This window comes from Zea mays, chromosome 5, assembly GCF_902167145.1.
Source record: "Zea mays cultivar B73 chromosome 5, Zm-B73-REFERENCE-NAM-5.0, whole genome shotgun sequence".
Lineage (NCBI taxonomy): Eukaryota > Viridiplantae > Streptophyta > Magnoliopsida > Poales > Poaceae > Zea > Zea mays.
Window position 1 is genome coordinate 192,568,378 of NC_050100.1, and position 21,515 is coordinate 192,589,892.

Below are 21,515 nucleotides of genomic sequence, written 5' to 3' on the forward strand. Positions count from 1 at the left end.
TTGTCGGATCACCTTAGCAGCCAGGGCCCTTGGCCCCGCGTGCGAGCCGCAAGTTCCACTGTGGACCTCGCGCAAGATTTGGATGCCTTCGGTTTCGGTGACGCATTTAAGCATTGGCTGACTGACCCCCTTCTTGTATAATTGGCCCTCGATTAGCGCGAAGTCCCGGCTCCGATGCTCGAGGCGCTTCGCCTCACTGACGTCGGTTGGGTGATAGTATCCCTGTAGAAACAGGGTTATTGGGGCCCGCCAGTCTTCGGTCATGATTAGGTGGACTATACGGTGGCCCTCGCTATCATTTGTTATTTGGAGCCCTTCGGGGCTCCGGACGGCTGGCGTGCCGATGGTGTGAAAGAATACGTCGGAGGGCAGGGGCTCGCCCCTGGCGGCGGCCTTGGCTAATGCGTCGGCCTCCTCATTCTTGGCCCTGTCCACATGCTGTAGGGTGAATCCCTTGAACTGCCTCTCGAGACTTCGGATAGCCGCGAGGTATTGCATGAGCGCGGGGTCTTTTGCTGCATAGTCTTTTTCGACCTGACCGGCGACTATCTTGGAGTCTGTTTTGATGATACAGGTGGTGACTCCGAGGGCCCTTAGCTTGCGGAGGCCGAGGATGACTGCTTCATACTCTGCTATGTTGTTTGTACATTTGTCGGATTCCAGAGCGAAGCTGAGGCGTGCTGCATATCTGTGTTTGACTCCGGCTGGTGAGGTGATGACTGCAGCGACGCCTGCCCCCGCATGACACCATGCACCGTCGCAATGGATAGTCCAGACCTTTTCTGTGGATGGGTCCGGCTGTGTTACTGGCCCAGTCCAGTCGACGACGAAGTCTGCCAGGACTTGCGATTTGATGGCTATCCTGGGCTCGAAGCTGATGTGGTAGCCGGAGAGCTCGGCTGCCCACTTGGCGATTCTCACTGATGCCTCCGGGTTCCTGAATAGTTCGCCGAGTCCCCTGTCCGAGGTGACTCGGACCTTGAATGCTTCAAAATAATGGCGCAGCTTGCGCGAGGACATAACAACTGCGTAAGCAATCTTCTCCAGCTCTGTCATGTTGCATTTGGATGGTGTCAGGACTTCGGAGACATAATAAACAGGGCACTGTCTGACTGCGCCTTCGACTGTCTGCTCCTGCACTAGTGCCGCGCTGACCGCGTGCGGCGAAGCCGCGACATAGAGCAATAAGGGGAGCGAGGAGTCTGGGCTTGTGAGGATGGCCAGCTCCGCCAGGTACTGTTTTAATGAGGCGAAGGCCGCTGCTTGCTCCGGTCCCCAAGCGAAGTCCTTCGCGCCGCGGAGGGTTTTGAGGAAGGGGAGACTTCGCTCGGCGGACCTGGAGATGAATCTATTGAGGGCGGCCATCCTGCCTGTCAGGCGCTGGACGTCCCTGGCGGACTGCGGAGGCGACATATCGACGATGGCCTGGATCTTGGTTGGGTTGGCCTCGATGCCTCGGCGGGACACCAGGTAGCCCAATATCTTGCCCTGGCGGACACCGAAAACGCACTTTTCCGGGTTTAGGCGGAGTCGTGCATCTCGCATGCTCGCGAATGTTTCCGCCAGGTTGGCGAGGTGGTCCTCCTTATTTTTGCTGGCGACGACGATGTCGTCCACATATGTGAATACATTTCTGCCGACCTGCCCTTCGAGCACCGTTTTGGTGAGTCTGGAGAAGGTGGACCCGGCATTCTTGAGACCCTCCGGCATTCTGACAAAGCAATAAGTGCCGAAGGGTGTTATAAAGCTGGTGCTGGCCTTGTCTTCCTCCTTCATGTATATCTGGTGATAGCCGGAGAAGCAGTCGAGGAGGGACATGACCTCGCATCCGGCCGCGCTATCGACTATTTTGTCGATCCGTGGCAACGGGAAATTGTCCTTTGGGCAGGACTTATTGAGACTGGTGAAGTCTATGCACATGCGCCATTTTCCGCTTTTCTTCTGCACCATCACAACATTGGAGAGCCACGTGGGGTAAGCCACCGGCTCGATGAATTTAGCCTCCAGGAGGCGATGCACCTCCGCCTTGGCGGCTTCTGTCTTTTCATCTGACATCTTGCGAAGCTTCTGCTTTTTGGGTCGCACCGAAGGGTCAATCCCCAGGCTGTGTTCGATTATGGCTCGGCTGACTCCGACCAGATCGAGGGCAGACCAGGCGAAGACATCTTTATTCTTGGCCAGGCAGCAGAGAAGTTTCTCTTCTTCAAGTGACGTGAGGTCTTCGCTGATAGTTACAGTCTGCTTGGGCGTGGCCTGATCGAGGGGGACAGTCTTGGTCCCGTCTTGGCACTGCAACTGTGCCTTGTCGTGCTGCTTGTCGGTTGGGCTAGCCGGCGCAGGGACTTCGCGCTGGGTCGTGAGACAGTGTACATTTCTCTGACCGGGCACGAAGTCCCGCTCTATGTTGCGCGCCGTCTGCTGGTTGCCGTAGATTGTGATGGCGCCCAGCGGGCCTGGTATCTTCATACATAGGTACAACCCGTGGATGGCGGCTTCGAATTTGTTGATGGAGCCTCGGCCCATGATGGCGTTGTATGGATATACCATGTCGACAATGTCGAAGGTTATTTGCTCACTTCGGGCATTGGGTGCTACACCGAAGGAGAGGGGCAACTCTATCTTGCCAACTGGAAAGGTGCCCTTGCCGCCGAAACCATACAACGGGTTGTCCGAAGGCTTCAGCAAGCTGTGGCTTATACCCATGCGGTCGAAGGCGTGGAGGAAGATGATGTCCGCCTGACTGCCGTTGTCGACAAGGACTTTGTGTAAGTCCCAACCTGCCACGCTGCAGTTGATGACCATTGCGTCGATGTGGGGGGCGCTGCGCAGGTCGACGTCTCGCGCGTCGAAAGTTAGCGGTATGTGGGACCACTTCGTCTGCACGACTGGGCCAGTGACGGCGACATGGTTGATGCTGCGGTAGTGGTCCCGCTTCTGCCGCTTGGTGTCGAAGTCGGTGCTTGACCCCCCTGTTATCATGTGAATGACTCCGCGATAAGGTTGATCGGCGAAGTCTTCTTGCTTTGGGGGATGGGGAATGTTTTGGTGTTGCTGGTGTGGTGGTGGGGGTGGAGGAGGTACGATTTGTACTTCCTGATGATGTTGGTAAGCGTGGTGCGGTGGATGCGGAGCGGGGGCATGGACGTATGGTGGAGGGGGTGGCTGGTAGTTATGCGCGACAATTCTGGGATTGTCGGCCGGCTGCGCCCTCGCCATTCTATCTCTGGTGGCCTTCGTCTCGGGGCAGTCTTTGGTCTGGTGGGCGCAGTCTTCGCCGTGGAAAAGGCAATAGAACCGGCGCGGCGGCTGCTGCGCCCGTCCTCGACCCCTGCCGCGCGTTCCATTTCCGCGGCCTTGGGGGGGATATTCCTGGCGGCGAGGGGGGTCAGCAGCAGGCTGTTGGTTGACGATGTTGTGGACTTGCTGCTGACTGCGGCTGTCTCGACTGGAGTCTGGCTGCGAAGTCCTTGTCCACGTGCGGCTGGACTGCGGAGTCTGACTATTGGGTTTCCGTTGCGACTCGACCTTGCGCTGGTGGAGCTCTTCGGATTTGGCATATTTTTCGAAGAGCTGATATAGCTCCTGCAAGCTCTTGGGTGGATCCCTGATACAATGGCTGTAGAGGACGCCGGCCCGAAGGCCATTGATGGCGTAGTGGATAGCGATCTGATCGTCGACAGAGGGCAGCTGTGACTTGAGTGTTAAGAACTTGCGGTAATACTCCCGCAGAGTCTCCTTTTCCAGCTGTTTGCAAAGCGAGAGCTCGGCCAAAGCGTCGGTGTCTGGACGGTACCCTTGGAAGTTGAGGAGGAACTTGTCCCTGAGACTTCGCCACGAATCAATGGACAGCGGGGGCAATCTGGTGAACCAGGTGAGTGCTGGGCCCTCTAGGGCGATGATGAAAGACTTTGCCATTGTGACGTCGTCCCCTCCGGCTGATGCAACGGCGACTTGGTAACTCATGATGTATTGCGCCGGATCGGTGCTGCCGTTGTACTTGGGGTATGCCCCCGCTCGAAAGTTGGCTGGCCAAGGCGTCACTTGCAGGTGTGGCGCCAGGGGACTTCGCTCGTCGAGGTAGTTGATCCCTTGGAATGGCGCGCCGTGCTGGGGGGCGTAGTCATGCTGGGGGAAACGCGGGTTCTCCGGCTGCGCCCGGTGCTGCAGGGGTTGGCCGTGCTGTCGGCCGAGGTAGCCTTCGCGCATGTCCTCCGGCTGAGCGCGTTGTTGGAGGGGTGGTTCTTGCTGCAAACCGAGATGGCCTTCGCGCTGCATCAGCGCGATCTCGCGCTCGAGGTCTTGGGCTTTCTGCTCCTCGTCGCGTATCATTTGCCGCACTTTGGCTAATGCGGAAACACGTTGGCGCTTGGCCTCCAGTATCTCTTTCTGCCTCTGGAGATTGCGGTTCCTGAGGCGCAGGGCGCGCAGCTGCAGCTGTTCTTCTGTTGAGACGCCGAGGGCCTCACCATCCTCGGTGAGGTCGGCGCCTTCCAGTGGGGCGAAGCCTGGGGGCGGCTGCGACTGTCCTTCGGTTCCGCAGGTGCGGAAGGTGTCGTCTTCGCCGGTGTGGGGAACATTATCCTCAATGGGCTCTTGGTGGGTGGATTGGGTGAGGGCGAGGGCCTTGCCCTTTCTTGCGGCCAGCAGTGCTGCCTTCGCAGCCTCGTCAGCCTTGGGGTTAGCTCTCTTGGGTGCCATCGCGGGTGGTTTTGTCGTAGCACGAACGGTGGGCGCCAAATGTTGGAACTTGCTCTCTGCTGCAAGTGGGCCAACGGGGGTGAACAATGGCGACAACAGGGTTACGTGCACGGGGGCAATAGCTCTGTTGATCTAGCCTCTCACGGGCACTGTGCGGGGGTATTTATAGGTGTCTGAGTGCCCAGCGTCTTGTGTTAAGGACGCATGTGCCCTCAGACGCCTAGTTTATCCCCGGAATATTCCCATAAAGCAGGGTTACAAGCTGTAATTACAAGTTTGCCTTTACAAGTCAGGCCCGTAATACAGAGGCGGCCACGCGGGGCCCGTTACAATGGGCCGGATCACACGTGGGCCTTGGGGCTGAACGAGGCCGCGCCGTGTGAGGTCGTCGCCGCAGGCCTTCGTCAAAGCGCCGAGTCCTGCGAAGGGTGTCCCTGCCCGCTTTGCCTCCGGCGGACCAGCGGCTGCAGCGAAGACCTCGAGCGAAGGGTGGCGTCTTTGCCTTCGCTCCAACAACATTGATGGAGGGAGGAGGGAAGGACATGCGCTGCGGCTGGCTGTCAGATGAGCAGGTGGGAAGGAAATGGAAGGAACACGACGACGACGCCTGGCGTACGGGTTGATGGACGCTCCTGCGCCGCGCCTGGGTACAAGAGCAACAAGAAGCTCCGCTTTTCAGGTCCGGACGTCGTTCGTGGGTGCCCGTGACACTGTGCGCTGCGCTGTGTGGGGGCGCCGCGCGGATGGACGGATCCACCGCCCAAATCCAGTCCAGATCTGGCGCGCCCTTCCACCAACCCGCTTCCCAACGCCCAAACATGCCTCTCCCTACTACTAGCACAAAAGTAGCAGCACGTTAGAGAGCACGTACTACTGTATGCCGTCGTGCAAAGCCTGTGGTACACGCACACTTGGAGCTCCGCGGCAGCCGGCCTTGGGCAACGGGAACCCTAAACCGGGTAAACCCATTCCTTCTTCTTTTTTTTTGTTGCACGACGGAAACAGCTCTTCCACTTGGTCGTCTTCACGCTACCTACCTGTACAACGGTACAAGTACAGGTACAGCTGCTCGTGTGTCGGACAGACTCCTCGTTCCCGTCGGTTCCACCAGTTCCCCCACCGGTCCGATCCGGTCCGCCCATGGTTTTGGCCTTTGGGCAAGAACCAGCGAACGCACGGCACCGGCGGGTCCTGCTTGACGGGATGCACATGACGATGTGCCCCCACTCATTCGGCCTGGTCCGCATACTACCTCTGTTCAGGCCTGCCTATACAAACTGGACCTCTATTCATCACAGCCGCTTCCTTCCCCGCGGCTGGGCCATGCGACAGTAATACAAACTGTTGAGTATTCTCTCTATTTTTGGAGAATACTATAATTTTAGAGATATTATGATTTTTTTTTTCAATATAGTGTTTAATAGACTCCTCAAAAAACTCCGTTATCAAAACTGCAGTTTTAGCTATACTGCAATACTTTCACAGTTTTCGAAAAATGGCTACATATCAAAGTTTTCAATACCGTGGTAAAAAAACTAAAGATAATTCTCGGCAATTTTAAACTGTAGTTTCCAAATGCTTTATTTTCAAACGGGGAAACTTCGCTTCTTGTTTACGGCTTCCAAATATTGAGAACTACGTTACCACGGATCACCAGATCCGCTCCCTTCCCTCCCGTCAGCAGTAGAGACGCAAGAAGCTGTAGAGTACTCGTCTCCCTTTCCATAAGCACGACAGAGTAAACACACGAGACACAGGATATAGGGTTGGACCTCTGGTCTCTTTCTCTTCTCTGTTCCATATGAGGGGGTACAGGTTCTATATATAGAGACGTGATTGCCCTTAGGGCATATTCGGTATTTGCCCACATAACCCTTTATTAGGGTTTCTCAACACTCCCCCTTGGGCGAATACCGCGACCAACACATGCCTCATTAAAACTCCCAAAAAACCCAGTGGGAAAATATGGAGAAAGAGCGCATGGTGACGCATATTACATTTGCACTTTGTTGCCTCGTTAAAAACCTCATGTGATAAACTTCAGAAAAACTCACTAAGGAAAAAAGAGTACAACAGCTGTCATCAGGACAGATTTCGATCTTCTGGATTTGGATTCCATCGAATCTTCTAAAATGGATAACTTTTGAAATGTGCTCCCCCTGATCTTTGCAAAATTGTCTCAACATGACAAAACACCTTCTTCTGGAAGTATATGTATAAAGAGACTTCGCAAACGAATTGCATACTATTGCAATGATTATATCAGGAATTTCACCTCTACTCACTTCTAGGATATAATAGGTAAGTGCACGTATCAATATAAATAAGTCACTTTGATTGATGGTGTTCGATCGACTGGATCTTTATATTTGATAGAAACTTCCATAAAGGCTCACATATTGATCACCAAGCTGACGCCTTTAGGGCATAGAATATGACATTTATTGTCTCACGATTGTGATCAATATAAGCATTCGCTCCCCCTGACGAAGACATCTGTCAAAGTCGTTATCCCTCATAACTCAAGCATATTCTTCAAGATATATGTCTCATTGTTCATCTAGAATAACGAGAATGGATGAGGTTGGGGTGCTATCATTTTCTATCTTACACCACAATTTATACATAGTTGTGCAAAGCAAGTAACATGTCCTTCAATAGGACTTAGGGGATAATATAGTTGCAATAGTACATATTCTAAATATGACACATCGCTCCAGGCGTTCATCCATTGCAACATCTATGATGGTATAACAAAAGTCCATCAAAAATCGTAATCCATCAGAGATTTTTCATCGATCAGATATATCGTTATAGTCTGTCATTCTAGCACAATGGGGATATTTTGCCAGTAACACCTAAGCCTTATAGGTTTCTGCCATCGGGCTTTAGAGGATACCGTAATTCCACATCTAGTGAAAATTACCATGAGTAAAACTCGTGGAATGCACATGTGCTTATTCGGTGAACTTCAAGTCCTTTGGTACCTCATCTTATTCCTTTTCGGGTCTGTATGGGTCTTTATCCCTTTATCGGGATTAACAAATTTTGGTGTTCAACTCAGACTTTATTTCTTCTAGAAAGGTTCCATCAGGGAACAGTAATCTCAACTAGTAGATATTCTCTCTACATAGGAGAGTGTTCATTCATCAGGAATGTATTATTCGGTAAGAGATTTATATGTTGCATATTTATAATTCAAAGATACGAGTCCTTCTAGGATCTCATGACGGATCTTCAGAATCCTATTAACTGCATATTTTAATTCATGCCATTTGCCAGATATATTACATAGCGGAACAATGTTTATTCAACACATACGTGGGATGGGTCTCTCACAAGACCACTTGAACCATCGCATTCACCACACATTATTTCAATAGTGCCCATAAATGTCCGAACTTCAAGCTCGCGACTTTCATTTTGCGATTATTGGTTCAGCCTCGATTGCATTTATCAATGACCCGATAAGAGAGCTTAAAGCACTCATGCCTAGGACTTTGTTTTGGATCCATTTGCAATCTAGAGGGGCAAGAAAGGTGTCGACATATTTGTCTCCCACATTTAATAATGATCTCCGTTATTTCCCAAAACGAAAGATTCATTGTTCTGTATTCCCAGCATAATGATATTGCGTGCATTGCTAGGAATTTCATCATCAAGATGAACCTCTTCATGAGGCAAATCACCATCAGGGTGAATTAATCAGAGGAGAGTTATCACAGACCACGTGAATCTGCAATCAGAACATATGCTTTGATTAAGGCCGATGGATCCTATCCGCAGGCGTCCCCGCAGAATAGATCAAATGCCAATAAGTCAAATGTGGATATGATATTAATCCCGGGTATATCCACCTCTACATCAGGTAGAAGCATTCAAACCAATATGGTTAATCCTCAACGATTTCTGGCAAACTCCATATACACAGGAGTACACACCGAACGACAGGTTCAGTTTGGCTTGTGTGCGTTTAATAGAATATTGAGGCATTACACTATATGGGCATTCCTCCCCCTAATGCCGAGATGTTCTAAAAGCATACATATAAAATCCCCAACCACAATCATCCAGTTGTGGGCAATGTATGCTATTGTGGTGATTTATTTGGGAAATCTTACGCACATTACAGATAGGGGTTTTATGCAGTGAGCTTTGGACTTAGATTAATGTAGTGGCATGAATACTACATATTTGTCCTTCAACATGAAGGGTTAGTCTCAACATCCAGCGAGACACGCAACAACAAGTTGCTTCATGGTTACAATTCTGCAAACTTATTGTTATTACTACCAAATGCATAGTCAATCATTAAGATTTAGACCGATATGTGCAACACTATTTTATCCATAAGGGTCCTTCAGGGGCTCATGCATATCATTCGTCGTTTGGAGTCATTAGTTGACTTCAGATCAACAAGTAAAATGACCATCAGGGTCTAACACTCACAAAGACATTCACTGGTTGCATTGTGCTTTTAAGCACATAGGAAAAATGTGTGTGTTTATATTGGTAGTGAAGTGCACGACATCAGACCAATGCTGCCAAGCAAATATTTTTATATGCAGAGATGTATAGTCCAACTCGTTTTTATCACTGCCCATGGTTTACCCAATTACTCATACTGCTATGAAATTGGGTATCGATTTATGCAACTTTTTTAGGTATAATAATTTTGAGAGAGAACTTATAACAATAGTTAATTATTTGTGGTGTTGCCAGCAGGGCAAACATTTTTCTCCTCATATTATATACCAAATTGTTCTATATAGCATTATTTCGATCTCTTCATTGTTCAGCAAAAAGAGAAGCTTTGGAATAGAACAGACAAGGCCAAGAATTCATTTTATCTGGAAAAAAATCACCATATAACTAGCTTTTGATGAAGCAAATGATGATAATTGCTTGGCAAGAACGAAACAATATTGGTATCTGCCTAGGATCCATCTTCAACACCAGATAGTACTGCTCTCGTACGAAGAAATCATCAGGAGTAGAGAGGATACAACAGGTCTCTACAAGATCTTCATATTTCTATCACAAATTATCATCACTAGTAGTCTAGTGGTCAAGACATATGACTCTTCTGGCTCCGAGGACCAAGAATATGTTAATGTCTAATTTAGCTTCAAGCTCTGTGGTGATGTGGGATTTCATAGTTATTTGTCTACTCTTCTCACTTTTGGTAGATCGAAGGTAGATAATGGTAAGCATGCCAAAGGGTGGAATTCAGTGTAGTTCGGCTACATAAATCCCAGGTATGTGTCCATTCAGGACCGACCTTTACCATTTAGCTTACAATGTATACCAAACTTGTTAAAGGACCATCCCGAGTCAATTCAGTGACTATAAGTATTTACAATTCTGAGAGATGTATGCGACACAAGCATAGAGGTTCTAGATAGAACGAGTAAAGTGGTTTGACGGGAACACACTATGGTTTTCACATCAACATAGTGAAATTTTTCTCAAAATAACCTCTCGGTATACTCGCAACTTCGTGTTGCTTGCGGTTACATGTCCTTTTATCTCATAGTTTGCTTCATGTCATCCAGCGACAAAGAGAGCAATGTGCTAACATCTGGTTGAGCAATGTATGACTGAGATTTCTGATCTTAAATCATTTGGTAAGGTCTTTTTGCTTACTAATATAATCCCAATTTGTGATATCTTCTATGCCAAAAAGGCTTTCATGCATTATGTTATATATCTTCGGGTTACTTCGGGTAAAACTTTATGCATGAGGAGAGAGGAGAGAATTAACTTATCCATGTTCTGTTGTATTTCAATTTAATTTCCCAGATTTTTTCAAGCACTATAGAGCTTGATACAGCTGTTATGGCCACTTGGCGATATATATAAATATATGATGCCACACAACACAAGCAAATAAAATATAGAGCTAAACAAAATTGTTTACGAAGGTTGCGCGTAATGTGACTTTAGGGGCTTGAACAACCCACCACAATCCACGCGGGTATAAGCTCTAGCGTATCTGGCGTCAACGCGTGAGCGGCCATCAGGGCCACGACAACACAACAAGCCTTCGTAATAAGCGCAACAGGCACAATTATGGCTCGGTAATCGGGATACACGATAAGTCCACGCAACGTGCGCAACAGGCGCAATTGTGGCTCAATGATCACGACAGACAGACAGTGCCTACAGGGCATGCGAAAAACACGCGACTCAGTGATGGCGGGTCGACTCAACGGAAGCTGTCCGAATGAACGAGAGTGCTACATAGCAATCACATGACGCAGCCAAGTTCGTACGACATAAATACTGTGTCGTGTTGCCAGGGCGCAGCCAATGCATAGCTGATGCCATAACTCAGCCGATTAATAACGTAGCCTGATCGGCATGTCCGAGTACCAACTATACAATTTAATCGCTCATCGTGAGTTTAAAAGCTCAACGCAATATAAATATTTAGAGCGATTTAAGAATGCATAATATAACCTTCATATCTTTCTGCTAATTATTTACTACGGAAAATAAAAGCAGAAAAATAATACCAGATTTAATCCATAAACATAACACATCTGGTGTAAAAAAATATTTTCATATTTAAGCATACATTTTTTTCTATTAACTATTTGTGACTAGAAATAATTAATTAAAGTAGAAATCGCACACAAACCATGCTTGATTCTATTTATTATTTTCATTAGGAAAATAAGATAAAATAGCATAAAGCATGCATACAAACTAAAACATGTATAATGGAGAGATATTTTTTTTCTTTCTCAGTCACCCGCAACCGCTTTGACCAAAAAAAACACTAGTGGCTTGCATGCCGTAATCCTCAACCCCTTTGACAAAAAAAAACGCTAGTGGCTTGCATGTGGTAATAGCACGTGCATGCCGTAACAGCCATGCAAGGAAACGTCAAAGCCCACAAGCAATCACGATCCCCTATTCTGGAGGAGGTGCCGGCATGCACGGCTCCCGGCCCTTGATTTTGGTAAGGCAGCGGTATGGCTCCAGGCCTTCAGGCGTTCTCGTGAACTGCAGCGCGGCATGTCGGCGCAAGAACTGAGACCAGTCGACCACCGAATGGTGCTCTGCTCCGACCAACAGCATGCACACGGGCTCGTAGGCGATATATGCGATGAACACTAAATTGCAGATCCACTCAAGATTTCATACCGTGATTCCTGGTTCGATAAACGGGAACAAAGCCTGTCGCGTAGGACAGTTCGGCAAGGCCAAGAGACCTGCCGGCTTGACGAAGAGTTGATGCAGATCTGATTCGGTAGCAACGTCGAGGTAGAGCGTGCTGATAACGTATTGAGAACTACGTTACCACGGATCACCAGATCCGCTCCCTTCCCTCCCGTCAGCAGTAGAGACGCAAGAAGCTGTAGAGTACCCGTCTCCCTTTCCATAAGCACGACAGAGTAAACACACGAGACACAGGATATAGGGTTGGACCTCTGGTCTCTTTCTCTTCTCTGTTCCATATGAGGGGGTACAGGTTCTATATATAGAGACGTGATTGCCCTTAGGGCATATTCGGTATTTGCCCACATAACCCTTTATTAGGGTTTCTCAACACCAAATACCCTTTTCTTGCTTCTCAGGATTTTTTTTGAAAAGCTTGCTTCTCAGGATTAGTATCAACTAGTACAATATTGGATGCTCCCAAAGCTTAGCACCTTGAACGACCTAACTCAGCGTACATAGGCATCGTAATTAATTTATTGACTAGTCAAAAGGCTAGTACATTTCTATGGTTTATATATCATTTATTGTATTTAGCTATTTATTGTGGGTTTTCTCATACATTTATTATGTAATTGGTTCAATCATTCTAGAAAAGTCATTCTAACATCTACTCCCTTCGTCCACGTAAAAGTGTCGATTTAGTCCTTTCAGCTTGTCCACGTAAAAACGACGCTCCACCGTTCTCATAGTCGTATCTTTCCCGAACCATCGATCTTCCTTTTCCTCTATCGTCGCTTTGTTCCCCACCCGCGGTCTCCTCGTTCACATGGCCTCGCCCCCGATAAAATCCATGGCCAGCGCCCAGATCCATGCCTCCCCTCGCAGTCTGCCTACCCCGCGTGTGGCTCCCCACCTCCGACCACCTCGTCGTCGCCGATGGAGCCAGTTCCGCGGTCCCTCTCGTCAAGCTCGGAATCAAACCCGACTTGGAAGTGGCGGCGCAGGCGGCACGGGCTGCACAGGCTGCACAAGGACGCTCTGCTGGCCGCCGCACTGGTTCACGCATCCGCCATCACCCGTACGTCCGGCCAAGCTTTACTCGTCGGTGAAGGGGAGCGATTCTGGCAAGGTCAGACGATGAAGACGAAGTTGACGGTCCAGCTAAGAACAAGGCTACCGACAAGAACGAAGAGAAGGTGAAGGAAGAGGCTGAGATATAGAAGAAAGGGGGCGAGATGTAGAAGGGGACGAGATCCAGGAGAAAGGGGACGAGATCTAGAAGGTTTCTCCATGAAATTTGTAAGGTGCTGCAATGAAATTGTTAATACAACTGGTATTCAGTTTGGTTGTCCTTGATTGTTCAAAGTCTGCAGCACAAGTTCATACACCTCACGTGGACATTCTAATGTCTTTGGCAACATGTTCATAGCCTCTAATCTGTCTTTGTTCATGTGTGGCACTTTGTAGCGATTCCCACCCCTTTCTTTCATAACCTCAATCATGCACGACTGTAGTGTCAAGAAAACCCTTCGAAGAGTGTTTGGGTTGTAATCTTCATACTCTGTCTCGATATTTTGTATCAATTCATCGATGTTTCTGCATGCTCTTCTGTGCGTTAAAGATTGTAGAGATGCAAAATAACCCAAATCCAGTACGTTCATGTCGGGAGAGTTAGAAGGCTGGTACGTAATCTTGATATCAAGCCCAGTCTGAGCAACAACAGTTTGAAATTGAGAATCATTAGGTGGCACAGGGCTAGAAACATTGTCTTGTTGTATCCAAATAGTTCTTGCACGATCATTACTTGGCCACTTTTGAACAATTGCTGGCAGAACTTTGCTGATCAGATACGACCTCACTGTGTCTCGATCTAGATTGACAGATTTTGTGATCATCGTGCCTCTCGGTCTGTTTCTACTAGTTCTTTAAGCAGGTTCATGCAATTAACATCAAAACTGTTAACATATTTGATTATTCAATTCTATTGTTTTTGGATACAGTAAACAAAGTAGGGATACCTTTCTAACAAAGGCCCATACGCCTATTTTGCCATAAAAATACAATTACCTTCATTATCAAAGCGCGGTTGTGCGACACCTACAAGAAACATAATCTTGTCTATAGAATTTTTGTTTTGTACAGTTCGGTACGAATCTTCTTCACCTGGAAGCAAATAAAAGTTTCTGCACTTTTTGGTCATGTAGAACCACTTCTCATCTACATGAATGACATTGTCTAAATACTTGAATTTTGGTTGATTTGGCCAGCTGTATTCCTCTAACATGGATAAGCACCAATTCAGTCGATCTCTCTTGTTGTCTTCTCGTAGCGACGGTTTCAAACAGTTTGAGTGCCTACGAAGATTGCCTTCTTTGAACCTTTTATGAACTGTGCTCTTTTTCATTCCAATTTTACTTGCAATTGCTCTAATAGTACTTCTTTCATTGAGAGGAATCTCAGCAAGGGGAGCAAAATCAGCTTGAATTGTTTTCTTAATTGAAATTTTTTAAAATGCGCCAAAGAGGCCTAGAAAAATGGTGGCAAGTGAAATATTTACTGAAAAATTTCGTTACATGAAAAATTGCAGGTTTTGTTGAGCGGCAGTATTTGGCGCCATGGAAAAAGTTGCAGAAGATGAGCGGTGAAGGCCGGGACGTGTGCCTGGTGCAGGAAACGAGAAGCGGTGACATAAATCTATATCTATACTACTTATTAAGGCGGTAAGGGTAGTCTGCCCCTCGCTATTCTGCCACCAGCTGTAGCCTCCCTCCCGCGCAGCAAAAATATGTGGCCAGCAGGAACCGAACTTTGACCAATTCTCTAGAAGAGCCCACGCTTAACCAAGCCACCTATAGTTGCTTTGTGTTACATGGTGGCCGTTTATTTTATTTTATTGGAACTTTCTGTAGACTTCAAAACAGGGAGGCTTCCCCAATATTCAGTCTACGCAACATGTTCCCAGTACAAGCATTTCATCGGGTCTTCCTCTCCCACAACAATTGCATGTATACTCTCAGCCAACTCTGCCCCTTGGGCCTTTTACCAGCCTGGTTGGCTATCCATATTTGCCTCAGAACTATTACCTACCTTCAGCGCCATTCCAGCAAGCGTACTCAAGTAATGGGCCTTTCCATCAATCTGCTGCTCCTGCCATGCCTGGAGCTGGTATGAAGTATCCGATGCCACAATACAAGAGCAGCCCTCCTGCTTCGACCCTACCACAACCATCATCACTCTCTGGTTACAGAGGGTTCAGAAGTGCAAATAATATCCCTGGAAATTTCAGCCAAAATCAGGGTGATGCAGCTGCACCCACAACTTTGGGATTCGATGAAGCTTTAGGCACACAATTCAAACACCCCAATCATTATGCAGCACTACAGCAGGTAATGATGACATAGTGCTCTGGTTCATCTTCTGGTGCCCTTGGTTGGATCTATATAGCCTTCTTTAGTTGCATGAGGTTTTCGTGTTCTTATTTTTGTTTTGGAGGTTTATTTCATTCTGACATTTTTTGTTTCCATATCAGAGTGATAATTCAGCAATGTGGCTTCATGGAGGCACTGGTTCAAGAACAATTTCTGCAGTTCCGCCTGGTAACTTCTATGGTTTCCAGGGCCAGAGTTAGCATGGTGGCTTCCGCCAGGCACATCAGCCATCTCAGTACGGTGGTCTTGGGTACCCAAGCTTCTACCAGTTGCAGACCAGTCTGCCACAGGAGCACCCCCAGAACCCCACTGAGGGAAGCTTGAACAATCCCTAGGGGGTACCATCCTAGCCTTCACACCAGCTCTGGCAGCACATCTACTAAACCTCATGTGCTCTCCTGGGAGATGCCTCTACGTTGCCAGGCTACCTGCAAGCCTTCTTGGCACGCAGCGCCGTGAAGGGAGCAGACTAGCTGAGCCCAACAACAATGAAGTGTGTTGTTTTTCTTTCTTTTTTTCTCCAGTTGTGTGTTCTGGAACTAAATTAGGCTATCGTGGTTTTTACTTTATAGTGAGTGGTGTTGCAGTCTTGCAGAGGTGCTACCTTGTAACGGTAAAGTCCTAACTCATCTAACATATCTGCTTTTCATACCCCTGTAATGTGACATTTTGTTCTTGATGCCTAGAAGCTTCTACGTGTTGCAGCTACTTTTGATATGCATGCATGCTTATGAAGTTGCAGTCCTGGTTTGCAGAATCGTACAGGATGAGAATGGGTGGTGGTAGCCTGCTACAAATTTCCCATGGGCTTTGTTTGCTTGGAGAAATCTTTGTCCTGCCGTTATGCTGCCGAAATTCCGATCGTTCGTTCGTCCGATCATTCGATCGTTCGTTCGTCCGTTCGTTCGTCCAAATAATCTTTGTCCTGCCGTTATGCTGCCGAAATTCTGATCGTTCGTCCGATCATTCGTTCTTCCGTTCGTTCATAATTTCTATTCATCGTTCATCATTCGTTCATCATCACTATTCATCGTTCGTTCATACGGACTATTCAACATCACTATTCACCATTACTATTCATCATCATTACTATTCATCGATGATATCTATAATAACTTTTTGTCGCCACTATTCATCGTTACTATTCATCGATCATCCGATCGCTCCAAATTTCAACTCTCATCCATCATATTGTCCAGTCCACCTAAGACCAGCGAGACCCATATTCCAGTCATACGAACTTTGGTGACTGTGATTTTCCTTCCAGTAGGGAACCTCCCATCTGGTCACCCATCCCAGGTTTCTCCAAGTTGAGCACGCTTAACTTTGAGATTCCTTCGAACCAGGCTTCCAAACTCAGATTCCAATAATTTTTGTTTCTAAATTCTTATCGAATTATTCCCTATCCAACCATGTCATCCCTTAAGCATGGTTCATATTCCAGAAAACTCTCAAAATACTCTTGTCCCATATTTTGCATATAACTCTCCTGTTCATACTAAGTCAGACGATTCATTCGTCACTATTCTCACCAACAGTGAACTTCACTGTGCTACACCACATACACCAGCTATAAATACACCCAGCTACCCTCTCCCTCTCCACACACACTCAACACCCTCAGCCAAGGCAAACACCCCACCCACTCAGTTACTCTGCTCTGCCGGCTACACGCATAGTGTCGCTTCGCCTCCAGTCCACCCTCCTGGTAAGCACCTCCGCTCCACCACCAGTAATATCACAACACCACATGACACAGATTCTACTCAAGACTCTACCCAACCATATATCACTATTTTGACCACTATACTAAATATTTGTTGGTATACTTGTTGGTTTATATGTTTGCTTGCTCATGTTGCATAGTTATAGGAGCGTTCATGCCGTCTCGCGGAGGCCAGATCTGCAAGTCTACGCTAGGCGGTGGAGCCAGAAGCCAGTTCCGCGAGCTCTCCTTCCCCCTTCGCCGGATAAGCACAACAAGCTCACTGGATCCCTTTGATGCATAAATTACCTATGATTTTTCAACCACAACCCTCAGCCTGTTATTTTATGCATGATATGATTTTGAGACAAGTTATTATGGCCACCCAGCCGCTTGCCGCAATCAATCCTTGATATATTTGTTCCAAATGATTTGAGAAAAGGTGTGAGTTTTCAAAAGAAAATGCTTTTCAAAATGTGTATGATGAAGGGTTTTCACCCTTATCACCTTTGAGTAGGGATGATCAAGGACTCCCTGGTTTAGGGGAGGGCCTAAGGTGATGGCTCAGCTGGTTTAGGCGTGAGCAGAAGGATTGTCCCCTCATATAAGGACCGGTTTGTCATCTTTCACTACCTGTACTCATGATAAGTACAACCACTCGAGACTGTGTGGGCAGTCACTCAATCTGAACTCGTACGGTCCAACCCCAGGGTTATGAAGGCTAGGGAGCACCGGGAGGATAAGGAGGGGAATGTTTTGTCTGGTTTGGACATGGTGGTGGCCTGACTCCTTTCGGTATAACCATTAAGGTTAGGACGTGCGAGGAAAGAAAGAGATTCGGATTCGGATCTCATTGATCATGAGATCGCAGAGCCGGACTAGTGGGTAAAGTGTACCCCTCTGCGCAGAGTTCAAACCTATTCGAATAGTCTGTGTCCACAAGAATGGACGAGTCTGGTGTGGTATGACAATTAGTGTTTTGTTTTCAAAAAAAAGGTGCGTTTGAGAAAAATGGTTTTTAAAAGGTCTGACGGTTGAGCCGTGAGCTATGGTGGACGGGAAGTCCAGTAGCTGTTTTTGAAAATGAAAACCAGTGGGAAACTGCTGAGATACCTGGATGGTTTAGTCCAGAGGATTTTGTTCTAATATTGAAAAACTTCTTGCTCCTTTTGGAGAGGATGCGCTTTGAAAAATACAAAATGTTTTACAAAACAACCTTGCATAAAATATTGTTGTTTCTGCAAAATATCCTGAGCTCCACATATTCAATGCATTATATCTCATTTCCCCATTCCGCGGGTGAAGGTGGGCTGCTGAGTACATTTGTACTCACCCTTGCTTATTTGTTGTTTTTTCAGAAAAAGGAGACCGGGTAAGAGTTACGACTGTTCCCAACCTTGCCTGTGGCTGTTGGACCGCTGATTTGCTTCGCTACGTATATCGGGCTGCTTCAGCCCCACTCTGATGATATGTCCCGAGTTGTGGACCAACTCTTAAAGTTGATCGCCACCTTTATAGGTTTGTCTCGTTTAAGCAGATCTGGAACTATCTGATGTATAAATGTGTTTACTAGCCTCCTGAGACTAGTAATTGTATCACATTTGAGTCCTAGAGGATTGGGGACGCTTCAGGTGGTATCAGAGCTGTTAGGTTGGCCGCAGGACGTAACCCTTAGCCTAATCCAAAAGTTTTTGAGTCAAAACTATTTCTTAAAAAAAATCTTGCTCTCATCCCTCCATTTCAAAAATGCTTTTCCCTTTCCTTCTCTCAGAAGTCAGATGGAGGTCAGTTGCCAAACCAGCTTTTGCCAGAATGAAGATGGTTTCCCCAAGTTGCTGAGAGCATGCACAGTTTGCCTCGGAATCAGGAGCCAGCCAGAGTATGATGGTCGTGAATTCGTTGAGCATGGCACAGAGAAGTGTGTTGTGACTGTATACATTGGATCCAGTCCGCACCATGTGGAATGGAGTGTCACTGCTGCTGGGCACAGATTCAAAGACACCTGCCAAGTCGTCGCTCGCAAGGCATTGAGGGCCCTGTGTCAGATCTATGAAGAAGTGGTCGACACACCGCTCAGATTCTTTCCGCCCTTTCAGAGAAACCGTCCAGTTTGGATGGCCAGGATGCGTGCATTGGAAGGTCAGCAGTTGCTTGAGGACGACCCCTCAGTCGTGTACCTCACCGCATGCCTGCTCACCCTGGATGCGCAGTATGATTTCTTGGCTCGGCACCACCGTTAGATGATTGCCCGAGCAGAAGATGCAGAAAAGCACAACCGTAAGCTCCATGTGGATCTCACCACAGCTCAAGCCCGTGTAGCTGCCTTGGAAAGTCGTGAAGTCATTGCTGTTGAAGCCTTGAAGCAAGCCAAGGATGAGCACGTCCAGAAGTTGATGGAGGCCTACTTGGTCACCCAAAACCAACGTAGAGCCCTATGGATCCAAGAGCCCGTTTCATCCAACCCAGTTCAACCCATGAGGGCTGAAGATCCCCATATTCTTGAAGGTCATCCGATCTCTACCAAAGGAGAGAAGAAGGCTTGGGAACTCCCGGAAGGAGCCATAGTCTTGGAAGGAATTCCAGTCTTCCCTCGGGCTATGGATAAGCAAGAGCACCCCGAGTCCTCCCAAGATCCCCTGCCAGAGTTGTTTGAGCCCCTCACCATGAAGAAGATTCCAGCACCGTCCCTTGAGGTCAAAGAAGAAGCTGCAAGCACCCCACCAGCACCGCCGCCCTCTGAGGAGCTACAAGAGCTAGTCCCGCTTGAAGAAGAGTTCAACCCCGTGTTGCCATCTCAGTCGCCGCCATAAGAAGTCATCAACATCAGCTCCCTCTTAACCCATCCACGAGATGTCTCGGATTGAAGTTGTGAGCCAGCCTTGCCAGAAGAGAAGCTGCCTGGTCTGAAGTTAGTTATGCCCAGTCCTCTGCATGCATTGGATAGTGAAGTTTTTCTTCACTTTGGCTAGAGCCCTGCATGTATGAGAGGTAACCATGTAGCCGCGTGTTTTGAAAAACTCTAAATGTGTGGCCCCCTAGGGCATTTCAAAATGAATTTCGCTTGATGTTTTCTCCTCTTTTGAGTGCATATGTGATGCTTTAACGTTAGTGCTCATAAGTTGCATAGTTCTCAATCCAGGAGCCAAGCAATAGTAGTTATGCTTAGCCCCCGAATCTGAGTAGTCCGTGCTTTGGAAAAACTCTATTATTCCCTTATTCAAAATATTTGATTTGTTTGTGCTTATCATTGTTGAGCTTGTGTGTTCCTTTATTTTTAAGAAAGGTTTTCTCTAAAAACATAGATCACAAATTAGAGCTAATCCTTACCTTATGCTTCCATTCTCATCTTAACCCATCTCAAGAGAAAAGCACCTTACCCAAGAAGATACCGGAAGCTTACCCTTGAAGCATGGAATAAGCTATAGAGGAACCTATCCAGTCGCTCAGTCAAAAGGACCGACCATGAGAATCAAAGCACTGCCCCTGAGTCAAAGTAAACAGAAAAAGAGGACAGAAGGAGTTATTACCATACAGAGAGGCAAAGATTCTTGGAACCAGAGACCACAAACATCAGGGTCATTGACCCCACCACTCACCCGTGCCCCTCACACGCGTGCCCGCCTCCATGCGCACTACCACCGCCCCACGCCCCCTTTGCAGCGCACTACCACCACCCCACGCCCCCTTTTGCAGCGCACCCACCGCCATCGTCGCCGGCAACATGCCCCCCTTCCCCTTGTCGCACCTGCTGCCTCGTGTCACTTGCTCCATCACTACCACTCCACACCCCCCGAGCACCCCCGCTCGCCTATAAAACCCCCACCAGCTCCCTCAACTCCCATCTCGCTCAAAGCAAAGCACACTCCAGATAAATCCCCTCTGCCAAATCGCAAGCAACTCCATTTTCCACTCCCTCGCCCCTAAGATCACAATGTTTGGTGATTCTTGGGTTGAAGACTGTTGTACATGGTTCATAATCTTTGGTTTCCTCCAATGTGTGATAGTAATACTCTTTGATAGAATCATCTAGTGGGAAGAGCAAAGAGAAAGAAAGGGTCAGTGAAAAGAAGATAGTGAAGAGAAGATGAGAAGAAGGTTGTCCCAGAATCAGCCCTGTGTCAGTCATTTCTCCGCAGCCTGCTCAAGCAGCAACAACAGAAGAAGGCCTCGTAACACCCTTGTTATGAGGTACTTTAAGGAGTTCAAATCCCCAAGATTCAAGAGATCTACCCTCATTCTTTTTAAGTGGGGTAGTGTTCCAGTAAGGTTCCTGCTGCGGAGAAAAAGAAGAAGACATGTAGCAAGCTTGTGGAGGACCGGATCATCGAAGCTTATAAGTTTTTGGATGAGAAGTGGTCACCCAAGTTCCGTTGATGAAGCACCAGAAGACCAATCAAGGAAGGAATCCATGTGGGAGTTCGCAAGAGAAAGGTCTGTGTGTTGGCATCGATGCTTCTTCAATAAGCTAGCTGTCAAGCGAAAGCCAGAAGCCTGAAGATGATCTTTGAGTAGCC

At 47.6% G+C, this 21,515-nt stretch overlaps 1 protein-coding gene across 1 annotated transcript; it reads left to right on the forward strand.

Moving 5' to 3' along the window:
- Positions 1–14,827: 14,827 nt before the first annotated feature.
- Positions 14,828–15,942, forward strand: LOC103628766 (uncharacterized). Its single transcript, XM_035959227.1, has 2 exons — positions 14,828–15,254; positions 15,398–15,942. The coding sequence occupies exons 1-2, from the start codon at positions 15,021–15,023 to the stop codon at positions 15,494–15,496; spliced, it is 333 nt and encodes a 110-aa protein (XP_035815120.1). The 5' UTR covers positions 14,828–15,020; the 3' UTR covers positions 15,497–15,942.
- The last annotated feature ends 5,573 nt before the right edge of the window (positions 15,943–21,515 follow it).